Below are 24,370 nucleotides of genomic sequence, written 5' to 3'. Positions count from 1 at the left end.
CCGCAGTAATACACATTGGCCGTATTACGGGGAGGGAAAACTGAAGGGTGGGGATCGAACGTTGTGAACAAGCGACTCCTACAAGTCGGTTGGTGCGCCTGCGCAGTAGAATCAGGAAGTGTCGGGGGCAGCGTGAGCCTCCCACGCGTTACTCCTCGACACTGAGAGATCGAGCTGCGCAGGTGAAAAAATGCGACTGCTGTTACCTCAAGTACCGGAGGGGACTTGTGCTATGTATGACTTAGTCCACATTGCAGCCGGCTTGTGGGAGGCAAGAAACAGCGTTCGTGACAGGGGAGGGTTGAATTGGATGATACGAAATTGGGATGGGAGAAAATATAGAAAAATGGGAGAAAAAGTGGATAAAAAAAAAAAGTGTCCCAAGCCATACTTTAGAGACCCTCTTTTATTTATTTTTACTAGGGAAGGAATAGTAGTAATATTAGTCAGATGCATCCGTTAAGTGATATAAATATTTTATTGAAGAACTCTAATATGACAATAAAAAAAAATTAAACAGGCTACCAGTAAATCATATAAGCATGTTCATTATTGTGACACAAATGCTGTCCAAAAAAAAGGCTTTTCTCTCCAGAACTTAAAAACTAAAAATGTCAAAAGATAGTTAATTGTGGTTAACGGCCTACCCTCTTATTCTTACATAAACCCACTCAATATAACAAAACATAACATTCTAAATTAAGTCAAACTAAAAATTATATATATATATATATATATATATATAATATTTATCCATTTCCTGACATGTCGAATAATAACATCAGATCTCTCTCCAACACTGACGACGGACATTGTGGGGCCTTCAGAAACATAGATAATATAAAACACAATACATCTATCTATGTTTTGTCCTAACCCAATAATACACAAGACCCTCTTCTTGGGACCAAGTAAGGTTGTCGATATTCCAATGTACAGTTTCCCCCACCCTGTCTACCCAACCCCCCACCCCCCTCCAATGTACAGTCCGCCCCACCCCACCTACCCAACCTCCTCCAATGTACAGTTTCTACGTCAAATATACTCTTTTTTAGACTGTTTTTGTATCACAAACAGTACTGTATTTGTAAATCTGGTATGTCATAAATGTATCTAGATGTAGCAGCACTGTCTATCAGACTATCTGTATGTCATATGTTTAAGTTTATTTGGATCACCATTGTTATGATGATGAATTGAAAATGGGGGACCCTGATGTAAACAAGACGAAAGTCTTTCTCTGGTCTGCATCACCTTAACAATTGTGTGTATTGAGCCGTACTGTACCCATTCTGCAAACTGTTAATAAAATGTCCAATCAATCAATCAATCAGTCGTGGTCTGCATCCCCTTAACAATTGTATGTATTGAGCCGTACTGTATTGTACCCATTCTGCAATCTGTTAAATAAAGTTTTCATTCATTCATTCATAAATTACTTTCAATGTATTCCAACGGTTGGCGCCCCCTCCTGGCCAATCAGGGTGGCTGCAGCAGCAGCTTCGACACCACCCCCCAGCGGCCGCACAGCGCAGGCGCACTGAGCTCCTCCCAACACCACCCCCCAGCGGCCGCACAGGCGCACTAAGGAGCTCCCAACACCACCCCCCAGCGGCCGCACAGGCGCACTGAGCTCCACAACTGCAACAACCATTTTGTGTCGGAGAGAGCGGCTCCTCTGCTGAAGCGGGAGAGAGAGAGAGAGATTAAAACACCCGGCAGGGAGGAGGAGAAGAGGCTGTGTTTGTTGTCGGCCCGGGGGCCACTTTAGCTGCTGCTTTGTGCCGAGTTCAGCGAGAGAGACACCAGAGAGAGAAAGCAGGTAAAGTACCACCACTACTTTACTCCCAGTGAGGGGGTTTGCAGGAGCTGCTCTCGGCCTCTAGGTGTCTCACGACGCGGGGTCCGGCGCGCGGCGCGTCGGGGGCGGTTTGTCTCCCTCTATCGTTATCGCGAATAAAACCCTCTAAATACCTTCATATCGCCCCACTTCCACCCAATGTGTTTACCAATATCACTGAATATAATATGTCGTCGTGGGGACATTAGGTTAGGAACACTTGGACTGTTTGGGAGAGAGAGAGTTTTAGGCCGAGGCGTCCATTTTCTCTGTCTTTGTTTCCGTCTTTAGAGAGGAGGATGGAAACTGGCGCGCGGGCTGCTAGCCGTTAGCTTAGCATTATAGCATCGAACTAGCCGCCGTTAGCACGCTTTTAAGTTAATAATAACACCCGGAGTCTCCAAAATACACCCATTATTACTCATTCCAGTCGTGTGTGTATAACGTTAATGGCTGCAAATAATGAAATACAGTTTTTTGTTTACGTTACATAAATAATAAACTTTCTGTTAGCTTCTTAACGTTAGCCGCGCCAGCCAGCAGGCCAAACATTGAAACTTGGGGCTGTAACGTTATTTATAAAAGTTTGTTTTCACGGGTTAGTTACGTATTATCATGTTTAATAAGTTAACGTCGTCTAACCATTACTTTAGCTAGACCAGCTAGTTAGCAACCAGGCGGTGAAACTAACTCCCCAGTCAGAGTGATGCTAGCTCGCCTGTGCGGCTAAAGGCGTTAGCTTCGCCCCAGAGACCCAGACAGACGAGCGGCAGCAGCTCAGGATGACGAGGCGCTCTCTCTGCTCAGTGACCCCCGGTGGGTCCGCAACCACCCCGCGTTCCGAGCAGACGGTCTCCCAACACAACCCCCCCACTTTCTTGCTAAAGTCTCGACGTCTTCTCTAGTCGAAAGCATTGATCCGTCCTCCTCCTCCTCTCCTGTGTCGCCGCGGTTGGACTAGTCGAGGTTGTTGTTGCGCCGTTCGCCCGCTTGTCTCTTCTTATTCTAAACCCACCTAGAGCCACATAGGAGAGAGATGGAACAGAGAGAGAGAGAGAGCTCCCTCTACGACTGGGTTTGGAGAGGTACAAAAATACACCGCTGCAGATGTAGTACATCGATGCGACAGCTAGTCGATTAGCTGCTGTGTTTATTATTTGACAACGTGTGTTGTATTATGCCATATATATAGTGTGGAGGAGTGGGTGTAAATTACAAACATCACAAAACAAACTGGTCAGACTACTGCTTGACCTTACTCCTAGAACCCACCTCACCCCTGCCCACTTTGACAACCTATGATGGCTTAGAGTAGACGACAGAGTACAGCAACTTGCAATGGGCCTGGTCTACAAGATACACTACACCACTAAGGTACCCATGTACGTGTCAAAATACTTCCCAAAGGTCAGTGAATACCACGACCACAACACCAGAAGGAGCTCCACAAATCATGTTCAACCCAGATTCGGCTCAAACAAGGGACTAAACGCGTTTTGCAATTATGCCACATCAATGTGGAACGCCCTACCCACAGCTGTAAAGGAATGTGAATCACTACCCACTTTCAAAACTACTCTCAAAGAGCACCTACGGGAGACTGCAATTCGAAACTGGCCCCTGTAAATGTACAGTAAATGACCAAGTATGGTTTTGTCAATATTCCAATGTACAGTTTTGCTTGTACAGTTGTACAGTGTCCCCCACCCAACCTCCTCCAATGTACAGTTTCTATGTCAAATGTATACTCTCTTTTCTGGACTCTTTTTGTATCACAAACAGTACTGTATTTGCAAATCTGGTATGTCAAATGTATAGATGTAGCAGTACTGTCTATCTGTATGTTGTGTATGTCATGTTATGATGAATTGAAAATGGGGGACCCTGATGTAAACAAGACGAAAGTCTTTCTCTGGTCTGCATCCCCTTAACAATTGTATGTATTGAGCTGTACTGTACCCATTCTGCAATCTGTTAATAACGTTTTCAATCAATCAAACAGCTAGTCGATTAGCTGCTGTGTTTATTTGACAACGTGTGTTGTTGTATGCCATATATAGTGAGGGGAGGAGTGGATCTAGGCCTTGTTGTAACGATATGCCAGATCCATTTCCAACCAGTACCCCTCATGCTACCATGATTGATGACCCAAGTCAACATACAAAGACAGATGTTACACAATCATCATGTGACAATCATCACTATTATTACTATGTTCATCGAGCCCAGCATTCCAGGAGCTATGGATCTGGAGATTGTGGTCCTACCTATACCATGCCTGTATGACATTGGGCCTAACAATTTTTTTTTTTTTTTTTTAGAATAAAGTTTCATAGAAATCTTAGTCAAACATTTAGTATTATGGATATTAAACATGCTGGCAGAGTACATGCATCCATGTTGTTGTGAACATTTTAATTAAATAAAGAAATTCCCTATCCATAGTCGCCATGGGAAAGAATAAAATAAAAAAATAAAATAAATTCCCTACCTACCCATGGCCAAACTGACAACCAACCTGAAACCAACTATTAATTTTGTTAGGCCTTACTAGGAGTTTGGACCCTAGGGCTTGACCATAATCATTCCAGCTATGCAGAGAGTTGGACGACATTCCACTGTCAAACGTCTCTCTGCCCAAAGAGGAAGTAAACTAACTGGTACTTATACTAGTATTATTTTCCTTTAACCTATTTAATGAATAATATTATATTATTGTCGTCCTGACGCGAAAATTACTTGAAAAAGTAAAATAATTAAATTTCACAGCATCTGCCTTGTTTATTCATCGTGTCTAGAAACAGCGATGGACACAGCCATAAAGTTATGGTTTCCTTACTCTGAACAGACGTAGAAGTGAACTGTAGTTCGTTTTACTTTTCTGTTAATATCACTGCATAACTAACTACGTGTTCAGCATGCTTACTTTTTGGTTGTTTGTGATACACCATATAGCCTACATCCAGTTCAAAGTTATAGCCTCATCTTCTTTGACACAAAGAAATTATAAAAACAAAAATAAATACCATTCCCTCATCACAATTTCAATATCTGTCGGACTGTCGTAAATAATTGCTGTATGATATTTTGTCCATATTGTGCTGTGCAGGCCTAGGACAGTTTGTGCTTTCACACATCTGCCCAGTAAATTAATTATACTATATCATGTTCGAGCGAGGTTCAATGTTTGGTCTCCATTGTGCAAGTAAACAACTGACCAGTGTTCTCAGGTGTGTTTTTTGGTCAATTAGAGCCCTGTTCCCAGTGCTGTCCAGTGAAAACTATGAGCACTACCGTTAATAGAGCCACTTAACTAAAGGGCGGGGCTTGAGGTCCAATGAGGTTAAGGTATGGGTGGGTTTATGAGATTCCAAGTGTAGGAAGTCCCCTCTACAGATGGCGGCTCACCTCAGCATGACATCAGCTTTACTACACAATAAACTAGAAACATCCTTCAGCGTCTCATTCTGCTGAGACAGATCGGCCAACCCGCACAAACTGGCCACACCCTTGGCTTGTACGGTGTGATTGGCCACTTCAGGTTGTCTTTCCTTTTGTTTACCAGACCCTTAACAGCTTGGTGTGTGAGTGAGCTCAACTAAATGTCTGGCCCAAGTTATGTCTTCACCTGTCCCTTCCTCTTGCATGCTCACAGAGAGAGAAAATACTGAGTTTGCATCAAACACAGTGTTATCTTGTGTTATTCTAGGGATCAGGGTCCCTGCCCCCTTACTGTCAGTAACATGTAAAATAAACAATGCTCTGCCTCGCTGATGATAATAATAATAATACACTTTATTTGTATAGCACCTTTCATACAGAAACTGCAGCTCAAAGTGCTTCACAACAGAAAAACTCGACTCTTGACTTGAAAAGACAGGCATAAAATGAGCACATGTAAAGTGCAGACATAAAATCACAGTTTTTCACATTAGGATCTAACAGGCCACCTTGTTTATGGTTTGATTCAGTTTTAAAAAGAGTAAGATAAAATAGACGTAAAATAGTGCAGTGCAATAAAATAGTAGAATAGATTAAAAAAAAATGTTACAGTGCAATAAAATAGCAATGTCCACATCACAGCCTTTCCCCCCCAACAGGTTGACTGACAGCAGTAGATACATTGACTGAGTGGGCTCCCTGTGCAGGCTAGAGGGCGAGACTGTAGGGTAACCGAGTGTGTTGACCTGTACATTAATATTCCAGTATTGGACTCTTCAGACTTCAGTCTTTGAATAGCCAGGATGAGCTCCTATAAACGTGCTAGCCTGAATAAGGTCTTAACTGGAATATTGGTTAGTATCTTGGATATGCTGTGTATGTGCTAGTGGTGCACGATATATCGGCCGATATGGTCATTCTTTTTACACATCGGTATCGTTCCGATGTAAAGATAGGGCCGATATAAAAAAAATATATATTATTTTTTGTGTTCTTAAATATCAGTCATTTCTGAAAATAAGTTACAAAGGTAAAAAATTAAATTAAAAGCGTTTTGGAAAATAGCTCTTTATTTGTTTATCGTAAAAAAGTTTTTTCTATACAGAGATATCGGCCAGAACAGCAATATTAATATCGGTATCGGACACAATTTTCACATCGGTTCATCACTAGTATGTGCATCAGGGTTTCCGTTAGAAAAAATTGTTGCCGGTCTCAGGGTCCGGTAGATTTTTATCTACCGGTCAAATGAGAGAAATTCCGGTCAGAGTTTATTGAGCTTAAAAACAACAGGCTATATAAAGAATGACATCCTCAAGGCATGTAGATTTATAATATTTTAACTTAAAGCTAGGCTACTTTTGCGTATACAGTCATTATATTCCAAATAAAATAAGTCCAGAGACTCCGTGCTGCTGCCGACTTTAAATCAAATAGACCTGTGTCTGTGGGCAGTCGGCCCGACATTAATAAACAGCAGTCTGTTATAATCACATTTATGAGCTAACGAATTCCGTTATATTGGACATTTGTATTAATTATATCAAGCGAAGAACTGAGAAATTTGGCAGAGAGACGGCAACATTATCGTGGGTTTGCGTGATGTATATCTCCACCTAGTCCCAACGACTTGGTGCTGGTCATAATGTCCGGTGAAAACAACTCCCTCCAAGCACAACTTGACCACCCGAACCGTACCAAAACAGGCCAAAATTAAATAGCCCATGCGACGAACGATTCATTACATTCGTTTCATCGTTGCTCCACCAAGCAGCCGGTCCAACAATATCAGCGCGAGCGCCGCAGTTAGTTTGCAAGAAGCATCCAGCTGCAGACCCGCAGAGCAGCTTTCCAGGTCTGGGGACCGCACTGTGCCAGCAAAGCTGGTGGGTTCTGTGGGTCTGCAGCTGCATGCCTTCCGCAAATCCAGCAGCAAGCTCTCGCTGAGCGAAGCAACGACAACAAACGCAATGATTGTTTCGTTCATCGCATAGGCCACCCAACTCCAGCCCATCCAAATACAATTCAAATAATCAAACTGTGCCCAGAGGGAACTATTTTCACCGGACACTATGACCGGAGAGATTAAATTTGTCGGACTTCAACAGATTTTGCCAGTCAAATACCGGTAATTACCGGCTAACGGAAACGCTGATGTGCATACATTTAAACACACTACTGTATCTGTTCTCAAATACAGTAGTAACCTGTCTCCCTCCCTTCTCTGACCTTATACACAGTACTAACCTGTCTCCCTCCATTCTCTGTCCTTATAATATACACCGTACTGGCCTGTCTCCCTCCCTCCTACAGGCTGACAGGGACAGAGAGACAGGTAACAGGCGACAGTCAGCAGAGCTCAGTTGTCTCCCCCATCCCCACAGCTCTGTCCCCAGATAGATGCAGCCAGTCATGCAAGAGATCAAGTTTGTATTCCAGGTAACATAGGACATGGTGTCAGGCTAGATGATCATAGTCCAGATCAGTAGCGGCCGCTGGGTACTTCGCCACTAGGGGCGCTATACCAAATATTTTGTACAGTACAGTACCACGCAACACTCATGGCAAGACGTGAGCGATTCGACACGCTCACTGCAATGAATCGGCTCTTATGAACGAGTCGCTCAGCTGTTACTACAACACCACACAACCAGTCAAATAAAGTATAGTCTAGACTCTAATTCACAACTTGAAACACAATATATAAATAGAAAAGTTAGAAACAAAACTCGCCCGTCTACAAACACAGGCAGATCTCTCCCTCTCTCCTTCTCTCTCTCACACACAGCGCGACGTGGAATCGATTCGTTACACAATCAGACCTATTATATACCAAGAATAACTTCAGTATGAGTACAGGGCTGTACACATATTTTGCATATTGTTAAACGAGCCAAGGCTAGCTATTAAACTATCGATATGAATCGAAAATCTGGGACCCTGATGTAAACAAGACAAACGTTAGCTCCCAGAACGATAGCCAGTTAGCCCGCACCAGCCTAGTACTAGTACTAACGTTAGCTGCCAGAACGATAGCCAGTTAGCCCGCACCAGCCTAGTACTAGTACTAACGTTAGCTCCCAGAACGATAGCCAGTTAGCCCGCACCAGCCTAGTACTAGTACTAACGTTAGCTGCCAGAACGATAGCCAGTTAGCCCGCACCAGCCTAGTACTAGTACTAACGTTAGCTCCCAGAACGATAGCCAGTTAGCCCGCACCAGCCTAATGACTTGGATTTAGGTGGGTCGGCGCCCTAGCGCCCCTAGTGGTAGAGCCGCCACTGGTCCAGATATACCAAACATGGTCTGTGACTGTGGACTAAAATGGTGCAGTAGGAGCTCGGCATAGATCTACATTGGCATGTCTGTGCACCACTCAATTTCTCTGTAGTGTTCGTGTACAATACGACTTGTATTAGCCTAGTACTAGTACTAACGTTAGAGAGAGAGAGAGAGAGAGAGACTCACTGTTTAGTTGAAACGTCAGGGCAGGAGAGCTTGATATCCGCCATATAGCTTGTTAGCCAAGTGTTAGCTCAGCTGAGCTCGTCGACGTTAGCACAACACTCAACAAGTACATTCCTTTGTCCATTTCCGCTCGAACAGACTGCAAACTACCTGGCGTTCTATCGCCATGCTCTAAGACAAACTCTAACCTTAACCAACTTTGAAAGAGTGCCTAAGCTTAACAGTCTAAAGAAAGAACTTGCAGTCACGGCACGGCACGCTCTAAGACAAACAACAGTCCTAGTACCAGAGAGCGTCTCCGCGAAATGCGGCTATGGAAATTCTCACGGAAGTTCACGCTGCTTTCTAGACCGCTTCAAATCGCGCTCGGATTCCAACATAATAGTCATATTTCAACGCACAACGCTGTATGCACTGATTGGCTGTGACGGAGACAGCGATCAAACTGTGACGCGCACTCAGAGCGCTATCGCGTATAGCCCGGGCAGAGAAATACAAAAAAAAAAAAAAACGTGATGTCACTTCCTGCTCTGGAAAACGATGTTTTTTTTATTTAGATAATAACGTTATATTGTGCATTGGAAATACAAACATACTTAAAATGAGTAAATATTATTAATTTTAAACATGTTTATATTATTTATAGGGCTATAAAACACAAAAACGAAAAAGTTTTATTGTCTTCTTCTCTGATTTAACAGCAGCTGGCCAGCAGGTGGGTCGGCGCCCTAGCGCCCCTAGTGGTAGAGCCGCCACTGGTCCAGATATACCAAACATGGTCTGTGACTGTGGACTAAAATGGTGCAGTAGGAGCTCGGCATAGATCGGCATGTCTGTGCACCACTCAATTTCTCTGTAGTGTTCGTGTACAATACGACTTGGCATGTGTGATCAAAGATTGGTGGATCAAACAGTTGGTACACCTGGACTATGAGAGGCAAAGGACTGCAGACTGTCTGTCATAGTGTATTGACCCTGTACTTCTTGACTATGTGAGAACCTGAACCCTAAGGTGACAGAAGCACTACAGCAGGGATGGGATTTATCACAATCTAAACAATACAGGTTGCACCAACAAGATGAAGAAAACCTCTGTTTATTCTAACAACATCGAAAACATAATGCTTTAAAAAACCAACCCAAACTAGTTATTGTTGTGGCATTTTTAAAAGGAGCCAAAAAGTGAAACTGTAGGAATTCGGACGAGTCAAGTTGTATAAAAAAATTCGATACAGACGGAGAGCGGAAGACAATCTGCGAACTGTGCGAAGTGAGCCCAGAGTGTTTAATAACTCTGGGCTTTAGTTTATACTGTAAGACACAAGGTTACATAGGAAAGAAAGACGTTTGGTCATGTCAGGCATTTCTAAGAGAACAATGTGGAAATGCAGTCATGAGATGGTGTCTGGCTATTTCTCTAGCTATGTCAGAGATTCCAAGGTACTTGAAAATTACTCTGGCTATGTGAAGTGAAACCCAGAGTCATAGGTAATAGTAACCCTGTGCAAATTTTATACAGTAAGATAATGAAGACATTTTGTTATGAGAGACAGACAAAACATTCTGTCTTCACGCTGCTAGAGAATGTATGCCCAGTAACGCTGTACAAATGATGTAATTAGGGATGTCCGATATTATCGGCCGATATCGGCAGTAAAATGTGATATCGGAAAATATCGGTATCGGAAAAAAAAACAATATATTTTTTTTACGCATTTATTTAACCTTTATTTACCCAGGCAAGCAAGTAAGAACCAATTATTATTTTATTTATTGTCAAAAGTATGCATGTTGGTTTAATTCAACAACAAGAGATATGTAATGTTAATTTTAACTTTTTTAATGATCATATTTTGCACAGATAATGCTTACATTTAGAAAGCCTTTTGAATGCATCCAGTGAAATTATTAGTTACCTGAAATTATTCAGTTTTTTTGGGGGGAAACCCTGCATATATCGGTATCGGTTGATATCGGTATCGGAAATTAAGAGTTGGACAATATCGGAATATCGGTATCGGTAAAAAAGCCAATATCGAGCATCCCTAGATGTAATGGGATGAAACATATAATGTTTTCTACCACATATTCACCCCCAACTGAAGAACTCCCTCAAATTCAAGAAAATTTCCTGGGATGGGACCATCCCCAAATCTTTTTTGAACTGTACAAAATGTTATCATTCCTGGGGTGAATTCCCTGACAGGATTTCCACTAGCCATTGCTGCCACACACTGCATATTCACTGATTGATTCACGGTCACTGTAATATAGCCTATATATTTGAGCTATTTTACCAACCACGAATGCCGTCAAGATTTGTATTTGATATTCTTGTTGGCCATTGGCCAGTAAAAAAAAAGCTAATGGAAACCCTCTTCCCTGATCACAACTCTGCTGCAGTTTTTGGTTGACCAGAATCAAATATTTGTTGAATTTTGAGGTAGTTGTTTGGCTTGAGAGTAGCTTAAAACCTCCTATACTTTAACGTTGCTGAAAACCTGCTATACTATACTTGAGTAGCTGAAAACTTGCCACGTACATGCTTGTATACTAATACTCTACATTTACATTTAGTCATTTAGCTTACGCTTTTATCCAAAGCGTCGGCTCTAGTCTAGAGTAGCTGAAAACCTGCTATACTATACTTGAGAGAGTAGCCGAAAACCTGCTATACTATACTTGTAATGTTTTGGAGTCACATGGGCAACTTATGCATATTCAACAATTAGTTAATGCACTTTAAATCAACAGTACCAGTGTTTCTCTTACAATAAACATTTGTGTCACTACCTGCCCCCCTCACCCTGCTCCCCACCACACTAAGGCTGTCCCAGAACCCTGTTTTTAGGGTTCGAACATTCACCTAGAGCCATATGAAATCCGCGTTCACGGAATCACGGACGGAATCGCGGAATTAACCAATAAAAATGGAATCAACTGCAAAACGTGGAATATTGCAGAATTTGGCCTGATCTGGACTGAAATTTCGTTTTTGGGTGGAACGTTTGGTGCACACGCTAAACAATTCCACAATAAGCCCTCAATTCAGAGCAGAACAGTATCCTAATGACTTTTATGCCTCCGGTGATAAGGTGTTTTGCTAATTCTGTCAACGTTCCGTGGACTGGACCCGCAAAAACACTTGCGACACTATTGTGATTAAATAGCTATAACGTTAGGACGTTTAGCTTCTAGCTAAATCTAGTGCACCCATCCATTTGTTTAATGCAAACGATTGTCATTATACACTGCCCTTTATAAACTAAATACACTTAAATAGCTATGTAACGTTATAGGACTATCTATGGAAATGATAGCTTCTAGAAGTTCTAGCTAAATCTGGTGCACCCATCCATTTGTTTAACCCTTAGGGGTCACGCTGGAGCTTTGAACCCGTCGGCGGACAACAAAAGAAATTAGAATCCCTCTTAAATGCTCAAAAAGGACATCTTTTCAGAAATCGATAAAAATAGAAAAATTGCCATTTCTAGTGCTTTGACATGTAAGGTATACGTCCCCCAACTTGCTAAACCTAATACGAATTGTAAATACGTTTAATTCTTGCTAGATGGCATGATTGTAATAATCTCCATTTGCGATAAGAACTACAATCGCGTCACGAAACGCACATACATGGACGCGCGCACACACACAATAGCGGCTGTGCGCTGTGAATAGGTGTTACACTTACACCCCCGCAGAGGCGTGAGACTGGTATCAGAGCCTACCCCCCCATCCAAATTCTAAACATAATAATGTATGAATTATCTGTTGCAATAATATCCACGGGACTCGACTTTTTGCAGTCGTTTCTCCTCTCCTGCGTGAGGAGTCTGAGGACATTCGCGGACATTCTCTCAGATAAAAAAAAAAAAGCTTACATACACATACACACACTCTCGCTCTCTCTCAATTCAAATGGGCTTTATTTAACATTAACTACTGTATGGCAGAGTGCGTCTGTGTATACGAGGTATGAATGATCACTGGCTGCTGTGTGACGAGTTTGCTCATCCGCGCTGTCGCGCTATATAAATCCAAGTCATTATTATTATTATTATTAAACACGGACCGCTTTAGTTGACAAAATTACATACATTTCGGGTCATTTCATAATAGCAGTGTGGACCAGCTCTGTAACCAGCTCTGTAACAAGTACAACGCATCTCGCTAGTTGACAGCTTACGCATGCACCCGCGCTGTAGTAAACACGGTGCTTTAGTTGACAGCGTTCGATGCGCTTTGTGAAGGAAAGATGACGTCGCCTCTCTCTCTCTCTCTCTCTCTCTCTCTCTCTCTCTCTCTCTCTCTCTCTCTGTCTGTCTGTCTGTCTGTCTGTCTGTCTGTCTGTCTGTCTGTCTGTCTGTCTGTCTGTCTGTCTGAGAACCCAGGTTGCTTTCTAACCTATATATATCTCTCTCCCTCTCTCTCTCCCTCTCTCTATCTATATCTCCCTATCTCCCTCTCTCTCCCTCCATCTCTCCTCTGTATCTCCCTCTCTGAGACTACTCCCGGTCTGAGTCATGTAAATCACAAATCATGTAAAACCCAGATTCGGCTCAAACAAGGGACTAAACACGTTTCGCAATTATGCCACAACAATGTGGAACGCCCTACCCAAAGCTGTAAAGGAATGTAAATCACTACCCACCTTCAAAAACACTCTCAAAGAACACCTACGGGAGACTGCAATTCAAAACTGGCCCCTACAAATGTCCTAACCCAGTTGTACAATAAAGACCAAGCATGGCTATTCCAATGTACAGCCCCACCCAACCCCACCCCACCTACCCAACCTCCTCCAATGTACAGTTTCCATGTCAAATGTATGTCAGTACTCCAATGTACAGTGTCCCCCCCCCCCCTACCCAACCCCCCCACCTCCAATGTACAGCCCCACCCCACCTACCCAACCTCCCCCAATGCACAGTTTCTATGGCAAATTTGTAATGACTGTACCAGAATGTTTGATAGGACATTGATTGAAAACTATCGTCTCAAATTTGACAATTGATGGCTTATTTTGAAGGTATGAATCTGTAATTTTATATTATGTAACAAAAAAAAGGGGGAAATTCTCAGGAGGAGGAGCTATTTAGGTTAGACTATTTGTTGGGGTGTTGCTAATTGGGCAATTCAGTTAATTCTCCTCAGATCATTCATGATGGAACATAACGTGATGAAATCATGATATTGTGATACACAATTATATCTGAATTGGTAATAACAAGCACATAACTCGCATTTCTCAAAATATCTGATATATTGGAGGCTGTCGTGTCACAAGTGTTAATAATCTGGTAGATCCTGATGCCCATTTGGCCCAGTGCAGTTTCTAACAACCCACATGTCTGTTTCCATCAAGGCAGCCTACCTTCTGTAAGAGAATCGGCTGGGTTTTCATGGAAAAGCCATCCATTCTGGCTGCTCAGTCCTGATCCAGCTATAAAGACCACAACATATCTAAAGGCTCACTGTGCATTACACCTCATAGTCCACTGTCCATGTGCCTGACATTTAAGGTGTGTATGTGTGTGTGTTTTGTGTGTGTGTGTGTGTGTGTGTGTGTGTGTGTGTGTGTGTGTGTGTGTGTGTGTGTGTGTGTTTTCAAAATATATATCATTTGAATATTCATATAATATGTACACTTAAGTAAACACATTTAGATGGTAAATCAGACTACAGCTTTGCTATTATGGAACGAAATGTAAAATATTGTAATGTAATATATCAACAAGCTTAACAAAATAACTAATACTGTCTCATTCGCTAAATGCATCATGTAAAAGAGTTCAGTTTTATCAAAAGCCTTCTCACTATCTTTTTTTACCCCAGGAGGTGAAGAAATTCAAGCTATTGCGATGCTATAGCAATATAATAGTGCTAGCAATTGTTTTATCATTATAATACTTTTTAAACCGATGTAATACAGTTCTTAGCATAGCTATTGTGTTATTTTGTTAGATGATAGTTTACTTTCTCAGAAATCTAACATTAGCTACTAGCTAGGCTTAGTCTATTCAAAATCATTAGATGTCTGTGGGGGGCGTATTACCCCAAAACAGGAGAGGCATCTTCCCTCAAAGGTCCTATTCTTACACTTTCATGGATGACAGTATGTCGGTTAGTATGTTGGGAGTTGGATGTGTGTCTGAAATCTTATACACCAGAAGGTCTTACAAGAGGGTACTACCAAAGTCTGTCTAGAGAGAAGATGGTTCACTCTGCTTCATTGTTGATAACAGGGACTAACAAGATGAACAAGATCTGTGCCCTATCTCTTTGAATGGGGAGTACTCCATATTTAGTGATAGAAAAATGCCTTTTCCCCCAAAGTAGACCAGCTTCTATGCATGCGCCACCTTCCTTGTGTGATATTCTATTCCAGTTGTCTTTGGTCTTGTTTTCTCTGGTTATGATCATGTTATTAGTGTGTGTGTGTAAAAAAACTAATAATATAATTATTATAAATGTCGCTCTCTCTCTCTCTCTCTCTCTCTTGAAATCTACAGTTACACATTTAGTATGTATTTAGTGAGGTAAATGAGTACAAGACATGTTTCACAGACACACACACACACATACACACACACACATACACAGACAGACAGACACACACACACATTTACATTTACACATTTACACATTACATTTACATCTAGTCTAGTTTGCTTATTTTTTTTTGATATGGTACAGTACTGTAGATACAGACACAGACACACACACACACACAGAAACACACACAGGCTAGGCCTCCTGCTGGGTCCATTCACTGGAATAACAAAGGAATGACTGGGCCTTTGCTCAGGTGTGAAATGGTGCTAGTGACAATGATCACATTGAATTCTGGGAGTGTAGTTCTCTCATCAGATATCTGAATGAACTTGGATCTAGTTCAAAGTCCTATACTGAAAAGGTGTTAGGATTTTACCAGAATGTTTGATAGGACATTGATTGAAAACTATCGTCTCAAATTTGACAATTGATGGCTTATTTTGAAGGTATGAATCTGTAATTTTATATTATGTAACAAAAAAAAAGGGGGAAATTCTCAGGAGGAGGAGCTATTTAGGTTAGACTTCTAAGGGTTAATGCAAACGATTGTCATTATACACTGCCCTTTATAATCTAAATAAACTTAAATAGCTATGAAACGTTACAGTACATAGGACTATAGATGGAAATGATAGCTTCTTGCTAAATCTAGTGCACCCATCCATTTGTTTAATGCAAACGATTGCCATTATACACTGTCCTTTATAAACGAAATAAACTAAACTAAAGGTGCCTAAATTATGCATTACTATATTTCATCACAATATAATAGATATAGCTAGGTTACTGACATTGTCATTGTGATAATGTCAGTAGTAGCTAGCTGTATCTATTGTTTACACTTGAAATATGTATTTTTATTTTGTCACAATATTAATTGAAAAATATTGTGTAAAATTGAACTGTATTTCTGAGTTGCAGCACTTAAAAACATTAAATGGACTGTTAAATGGATCTTATTCAATTGTGGACATTTATTCATTCCCACTTATTAGACACTATTTCTGATGGTAAAATGAGCATAAAAGGCAAAATACAGAAATATTTAAATGGAAAAAATGGAATTTGGGAAAAAATAAAATGGAATTTGGAAAATAATAAAACGGATTTCATATGGCTCTACATTCACCACGGTTTTTCGAACGGACGTTCGAACGTTGTTTTTTTTTATTAATTAATTGTATTATTATAGATTTTACGGGGGGCGGCATAGCCCCTTACGTGACTGCGTCCTGGCTTGCAGATCGCAGTCACGTAAGGGGCTAGGGGCGGCATTGCATAGTCTTATCGGCGAAAAATAATTTGTTTACAGTGGTGGCTGTTCATGTAAACATGTAAACAAAGCACTCAGAAGAAAATAAAGGGAAAAGACAGCAGTCAAACATACCGGTAATATCATATAACGCACTCACTTTTAGTTGAGTATGCCATACATACACTCTTTCAGTCTTGTGGAGCAGTCTTTCACTTTTGCGTGGTCAAACCAGCCGCTCCAGCCACTTCACCCAGGCGTTGCGTGTTGTTTACTCCACAATCTTTTATCTCCAGTTCTTTTGTTTCCAAGACATATCCCAGTAGTTCCCACTCGTTTGAAATCGTACTTCAGAGTTAGGTTGTTGCAAACGGTGGATATTTTGGGCATGGTGCTTGACTGCCAGAGCCGTACAGCTCTGAGCACTGCTATGTTGTGTGTAACCCGCTATACCGTCCCCACCTCCCGGGTCGCGTTGCGTGTGCACTAAACGTTCCACCCAAAAATGAATATTTTTTTTGCGAACGTTCAAACCCATTAATTAAAGTCTGATTGCCAGCGTAACGAACGAACTTTCGGGCTCAGCCTTACACCACACTGAACACTATTAAGGATGGGTTAGTATACAAGCCTGTACTTCTATCTATGGCTATAACTAGAGAGCTAAACCATGCATTTTACATTTAAAAAAATATATATTTGTATGTGTGCACCCCTCCCTCCTTCCAGATCTTACCCATTATGGACGGGGGGCAGACAGAGGGAGTTGGGGAGGACCCCACTACAGAGTCAGACTACCCCTGCATCCAGTCCGTCCACAGCCAAGAAGTTGGGGAGGACCCCACTAAAGAGTCAGACTACCCCTGCATCCAGTCCGTCCACAGCCAAGACGCTATGGTGGCTGACCTGCTACAACAGGCGGCAGAGGCCGGAGGGGTGGTGGAGGGTCAGTCTGGAGTCATGCTGGAACAAGGTTAGTAGTAGATCATGGATTAATATAGTATAGATTTATTTTCCCCACACTATTTTTATTGTAATTATTTCTGTCTACATCCCATAACCTCTTGAGCCAGATCGACCCGGCACCGGGCCGATATTTATTTCACGTCACAAATAGATCAATACAGTCCGTATATTAAGTAATGTTGTGTTTCTCTTTCAAATGTAGGCCAAGAGTAAAGACCCTAACCCTATCAAAACAGCAGTCGGTGTATATTGTCAGCACTTACGTTTGTTTAGCAAATGATTTTAAGTGTTATTAGGGAAATATGAGCTTATGCAAATCTCTGCGCGTTGCATCGGAAATCAATATAGTTAAGTTGGTAGTAGAACATGGGTCAATAGAGTTAGCGCATCGGTCAATATAGTATAGACGGTTAGTAGAGCATGGGTCATTATAGTATAGACCAGGGGTCTCAAACTCAATTTACCTGGGGGCCACTGGAGGTAGAGTCTGGGTGAGGCTGGGCCGCATCAAATATTCTACAAAAAAAGGGTTCCAAGTATTCCAAAAAAAAGTACAACTGATCCAATCTTCTCACAAACTCACTAAAACCTCACAAACACCAGCAACTGAGCATTCTCAGTGGTGTCAGTGGACTCATCCACAGCTATGGAAATGCACTGTGCATTTTTTTTATTCTATCACAAAGCTGTTTAATCAAATCATCACCCAGTATTTCAGTTATTCTGGTTGCTGTGCTATCTGAGGATTTGCTTTTGTTTGCCTTCAAACATGGTCTCCATCACTTAGTCATACATTATTTTATTATATATGCATCAGAGAATGGCTTCTTGTGTTTAGCCAACACCCATGCCACTGAGTGAGGACTTGCTTTTTCTCGTTGTTACATAGCTTTAACAATAATTCTGCTTGCAGCTTGATATGATGATTGCATGCATTCCATTTATTTTTGTGGTTCTTAGCACTGAATTTGGAGGAAAGGCTGCATCAAAATAACTTTTGTTTCGTAGTGGCGTTTCAAATTGCCACTCTTCACAAGAGCTACAGTTTCTTGGCATGTTAGGCACATTGGTTTGGTGCTGGGAGGATGAACGCATATTTTTCAGTCCATTCAGCATGAGCATGCCATATCTTTCTACTAACTAACTGCCTGCTGGCGAAACTAGGCTACTAGCTACATTTATCTCACGGAGATACTGTAAAACTGGGAATGAGGTTACTAGCTACAGTGCACGCAGATTAGACTACCTGTAGATGCACTGTCAACTCTCGCTCTGACTCGGCCCCGCTGAAAGAGACCACTCATTCCGTGAAGACCCGCCCTACTCTGCTCTGATTCGCAGACTGTGGGTGGGGGGGGGGTGGGGGGACGCTGACGGGATGCTGAATGTGATTGGACCAGAGTAGACAGACAGACACAGACAGGCAGAGCACCGCTTGCAGAGGAGACAGCGGAGAATTTCGAGAATGCCTGCCATACGCACTGGATATATTTTCCTTCAACTTGGTATCACTCCGGAATCACGTTTCAACCAAGTCACTAACATAACGTTGCTGTCATGAGCCTGCGCTATGGTAGCCTACAAGTGATCAAATAAATAAAACATCCAACTCGCACAACGACTCAGCAACAAGTTGCGCGCGGGCCGCACTAACACTAAACTTTGATGTCAAGTAGGGGGCCGCAAAATATCATCCAGCGGGCCGCAATTGGGCCGCGAGTTTGAGACCCTTGGTATAGACAGTTAGTAGAGCATGGGTCATTATAGTACAGATAGTTAGTAGAGCATTGGTCAATATAGTACTGATAGAACTATGCCTCTTTGTACTGTGATTTAGGAGAGCTGCTGGTGGACGCTGCTCAGGCCCATCTGATGGAGGCTGGAGGGGTGCAGATGATTGTGATGGACACTCTGGACCCCACCCTGCTGCAGATGAAGACTGAGGTTTGTCAGATCATGGTGTTTTACAATAGGGTACTTTTACTAGGGCTGTCTTAAATACTTCGAAGCTTCGTTCGATGGGCATGGGATTCGAATATGAAAATAAAATTCGATTATGTAAATAAAAAAAATAAAAATAAAAATAAATTGTGCAAAATCAACTCTGCCTCTCTTTGTTAACTACAACAAGCAATGCTGTTTGTTATTTAAGATGAGGTCGGACTCTGCACTGACAGATTTGTGTTCATTGTGCTGCTTTTATAAAGCCTAAAATTACGGTTTACAATATTTCATGGAAGCAAAGTGTTTAGTTTGTCTAAGATTTAAAAAGGTTTAAACTTTACAGCACTGACAGAGTTGAACAAAGTGCTGTACAAGTCCTACAACATAAATTTATTTTTTAAATAATTTTAATTTCGAAGCTTCGAATTAAAATCGAATCTCGGCCCCGAAGCTTTGAATTCCAGCCCTAACTTTTACTATCGATAGTTCAATTTGGTTCCAGAGGCGACTGGGTCGGCCAGGTCGCGTCTATTCGAAAGGCAACCGGTTCATGCGTTTAGCGATCTGATTGGCCACTGACGTTTCTGGTCATGTGACATGTGCGCCCAATCGCGTGATGCGCCCATTTCCGCCTCGACCAGCAGCAAACTACCTAACGCCTAGTTTATCACTGGTTAAGCTTAGGCGACTCTTTCGAAGTTTGTTAAGGTTAGAGTTTGGAATCAGGGCTGGCGTTCTATCGCCCTGCTCTAAGACAAACTCTAACCTTAACCAACTCCGAAAGAGTGCCTAAGCTTAACCGGCGAAAGAACTTGCCGTCACACGATTGGTGCGACCAGAAACGGTGGCCAATCAGAGCGCAAAATGCGAATGCGAAGCATGAACCGGTTGCCTTTCGAATAGCATTTTGAGGGCAAACTCGAGGGCTTAATTGAAAGTTGCCAAACTGAACTAGCCACAGAAATTATCACCCATTTTACAAAATAGGAATTAATAGTGTCTCCCAAAGACCCACCTCTATTTGTAATGTGGAAGTTGTTGAATTTAATCTGAAGCCATTCTTGAAAAAGACAACGACCCTTAAATCATCACACACACACACACACACACACACTCCAAACCTAATTAAATAAATAAAGGATACACTACTTACAGGGCACTTAACCCTTTCACTGCCACACGACAGAATGTTAACCCTTTACTATCACACAACCGACGGGTACCCGGTTGTGTGATAGTAAAGGGTTAACCTTCTGTCGTGTGGCAGTGAAAGGGTTCAAATATATATATTTATATAGTACTTTTAACATTTAACAATATGTATAACAAAAATAGAACATGATCGCATCACGCTGGTTTCAACCGGAAAAAATGTGCCGGAAAGTTTGGTTTCTTACATATCTCGATGTGATTTATCAAGAAATATCTACAGCAAGAATTCTGGGTCTCAATGAATCCAAAATGACAATGTGGTTAGAAGTGGTGGAGAGAATAGTGTCTGGTTAGGAGCGAGGGATAATGGAGGTACTATCCAAAGAGGGGTCCGGGAGGGGGGGGTTCGAGCTGGAGCATATGTGTGTAGGTTTTTAGATAACAGGTATTAGGGGTATATCCTGTATAAGACATTGGTATAAATGGTAATTTCGTTGGATATACACTGTGTATTAATGCTTGTGTATCTTATCGTGTGTTGTCATGTTTGTTTATATGTGTGTTTAAAAAATTATAAAAAAATAAAATACAAAAAACAAAAATAGAACATGGATGTTTAAATCAACTGGTTTGTTTTCAGGTGATGGAGGCAACGGTGGGAGTCCCTGGCCTCGCCCACCAGGCCACCGTGACGACGGTGGATCAGACGCAGATCATCACCCTGCAGGTGAGAGCTCTGCCTTCACAAAGTTTGTACTAGTAGTACATTCATGTTCAAAATACATTTACAGGTATTTTACGAGGTTTCTGTGATGGATCCACTCACCTGTTGAACGTTTTATTTATTTCTATTTAGTTTTCCACAAGCAACGCACGCTGACCCCCCCCCCCTCTCTCTCTGTGTGTCTAGGTGGTGAATATGGAGGAGCAGGCGGCACTGGGTCTAGGGGAGCTTCAGCTGGTGCAGGTACCAGTCTCTGCCGCTACAGTGGAGGCATTGCAGCAGGGCACCTATGTAGACGCCACAGCCATGCCTAAAGATGGAGACCCTCTTATCTGTCATACCCTACCTCTGCCTGAGGGCTTCCAGGTACATATAGTCTTATTTGCCATTTGTCTTATCTATTTAGTCTGTCTATCCGTCTGTCTGTCTATCGTGTTATTCTCTGTATCTCCAGGTGGTGAAGGTGGGAGCGAATGGAGAAGTAGAGACCGTAGAACAGGAGGATGATGGAGGACTACCCCAGCAAGAGGATGATGAACATTTGGTGAGCCGGATGATGGATGGGGAGGATGAGGCCATCCAGGCCCAGAACGAAGACTCCACTTGGGGTACAGACCCTGACTACCAGCCCCCCATGGGAGCCATCAAGAAGTCCAAGAAGGTACTGCTGGGGAAAGAGCTGTCTGTTTATCTGTTTATCTGTCTGTCTGTCTGTCTGTCTGTCTGTCTGTCTGTCTGTCTGTCTAGAAAGATGGTAGGGTACAAGGGTATTATTATACAGCATTAGAAATCTTTTTTTTTTGTATATACTGTATATATAAAAAATCTTAGTTGGCCAACAGTCATAATTTTTTCAGCTGATCAGTTGGTTCCTTTAACCTGTTAAGCCCTAGCCATATTTTCACAAAATTTATTCCCAGTGTCAGAAATATTGTGTCTGTGCTTGAGTAAATTGTAATGAACCAAAGGAGAATATAAATTATTATAAATCTTTTCCATCTTTGACGTGAATGAGATCAAGTCTAGTCAAAATCTAAGCAAATGAACAAAGGGCAGATGATTTACAGGGTTTTTTGTAGATGCAGTACTGAATTTTGCCATCTGGACACAGGCAATGTGAAATATGGATATAGAATATCAGGCCTATAAATGGCTTTATATGGTCAAGTGACGCATCGTTTTAACGGCCAAGATCATCTCTGCGGACCTTACATTTTAGAAGCTATGACATCTAGCTATTCAGCCCTGCGTTCGACAGCTCTGTAACAACTCATCTCGCGAGTCACGCTGTTTCTATGTGCTTTTTCACATATTGAACGATAGATAGGTGATGTCAAATGGGCCATAGTATTGCAGGGCTGTACGCTAAGCTTTTTCACTAGGGGCACATTTTTAAATAACTATTTTACCATTATAGTAGGGCTGGGCGATATGGCCTCTAAATGATATCGCGATATTTTGACATTTCCTCTAAAGCACTTAAAAATGCTTGATTTAACCATTTGATGCATACAGTCACGCCAATATGATGATTATAATAAGTCCCTGCAACATATGTTTGCATTATTAAACCATGAAGATGCTTTAAAAAATAATTTAATGAAAATGTACTAAGAGTAGTCTACTGACACACTAATAAAAAAAATTATTTACATCTAAGACAATTTATATAAAAACTCTTGGGTGCCTTTTACACAGTACTGTGTTTTCTATCCACTTTAGCCAAACACACATATATATATATATATATATATATATATATATATATATATATATACACACACACTACTGTGAGAAAATAATAATCACACAGACTTAATGATTTTAGAATATTTCAGATAATGAAATGAAATTTTTATATCATCAACTATCCGGTTAGTATTTATACTGTGTGTAACATTTGGCTACTTTAAATCATTGAATGTAGAGAGAGAGCGAGAGAGAGAGAGAGAGAGAGAGAGAGAGAGGGGGGGGGGGGGGGGGGCGAGAACGAACAAGAGAGCCAGCCCCCCCCTTCGGGTTTTGTTCTAGGTTCGCGTTTTGATCGTCTAAGCTGCCGTAGGTGATGACGTCACACTCGAATGTAAACAGGAAGAGATGGAGATGGAGACACACGGAGATCGAAATTGAATGATATACAGAAATGAATAACCAATAAATATGAAGTTATGTTTAAACTTCTGTTGTCAAGCGTTGTCAATATAACCCACCCCCTTTCCTCACGAATGGAACTAGTCTTGTGGAGTCCGCTTTGACCGTTTTCCAGGGTTAGCAGAGATCGCTAGTTAGCTTAGCATAATCCTAATGGATACCTTGGTTAGAAGCTACCGTTAGCTCATTGCTTGTGTCAATTAAATTGCATGTTATTAAAGGTCCGCGCTGGTCTGTCTAATGAAATTACAACCGCAACATTATATTGCACTGTACAGCCCTGGTTGTAGGCTAATGTTTTACTACAATTTGTATGGATTAATTTAGGAGTGAAATGCGAATGAAGGGTTGAAATCACCACTCGCAAGCTTGCCCCCAGATATTATTTTAAACTCGCACGGAACAAATTAGGGGGCAATTTGCGATCATATCATCGCACTGTACAGCCCTGTATTGTATCCATAGCTAGAATATAGTTATAGCTCTACAAAGAAGGTGACGCACTCCCATCTCTTAAAGCGTGGCAGTGCTAGAACGGGGGCTGACTAATTCCCGGCGCTGAATCAGTTAAAAACTAGAAACGCCAAGGAAATCATTCAAATAAGCTTCGTTTTTATTTGACAAAAAAAATTATTGAACCAAGATGAATTTCCCTATTGGGATTGACTTGGGATTGAAGTTCAAACCTAACTTTCACCAATCTTCACTTAAAAATATATATATATATAATAATTAGTGCTGTCAATAGATTAAAAAAAATTAACTAATTAATCTCACAATTTTCTGTAATTAATCTAGATTAAAAATAGCATTTTTCTACTTAAGACCGAAACTTGTAACAGATATTTACTTGAGTAAAATCATGGAGTTAATG

General features: G+C 41.4%; 1 protein-coding gene across 1 annotated transcript in view; it reads left to right on the top strand.

Moving 5' to 3' along the window:
- Positions 1-1,656: 1,656 nt before the first annotated feature.
- The window catches only part of ctcf (CCCTC-binding factor (zinc finger protein)), an 83,042-nt gene continuing 60,328 nt past the window's right edge, over positions 1,657-24,370 (top strand). The window contains exons 1-6 of the mRNA XM_084317027.1: positions 1,657-1,822; positions 17,289-17,532; positions 19,363-19,469; positions 21,262-21,348; positions 21,532-21,711; positions 21,800-22,006. Coding sequence (XP_084173153.1) covers positions 17,301-17,532; positions 19,363-19,469; positions 21,262-21,348; positions 21,532-21,711; positions 21,800-22,006 — 813 coding nt within the window. The 5' untranslated portion in view covers positions 1,657-1,822; positions 17,289-17,300. The remainder of the gene's footprint in view (positions 1,823-17,288; positions 17,533-19,362; positions 19,470-21,261; positions 21,349-21,531; positions 21,712-21,799; positions 22,007-24,370) is intronic.

This window comes from Notolepis coatsorum (genome assembly GCF_963971535.1).
Source record: "Notolepis coatsorum genome assembly, chromosome: 6".
In the NCBI taxonomy this organism is placed as follows: domain Eukaryota; kingdom Metazoa; phylum Chordata; class Actinopteri; order Aulopiformes; family Paralepididae; genus Notolepis; species Notolepis coatsorum.
Note: the sequence above shows the minus strand (reverse complement) of the source record. Positions and strands in the feature narration are given on the sequence as shown.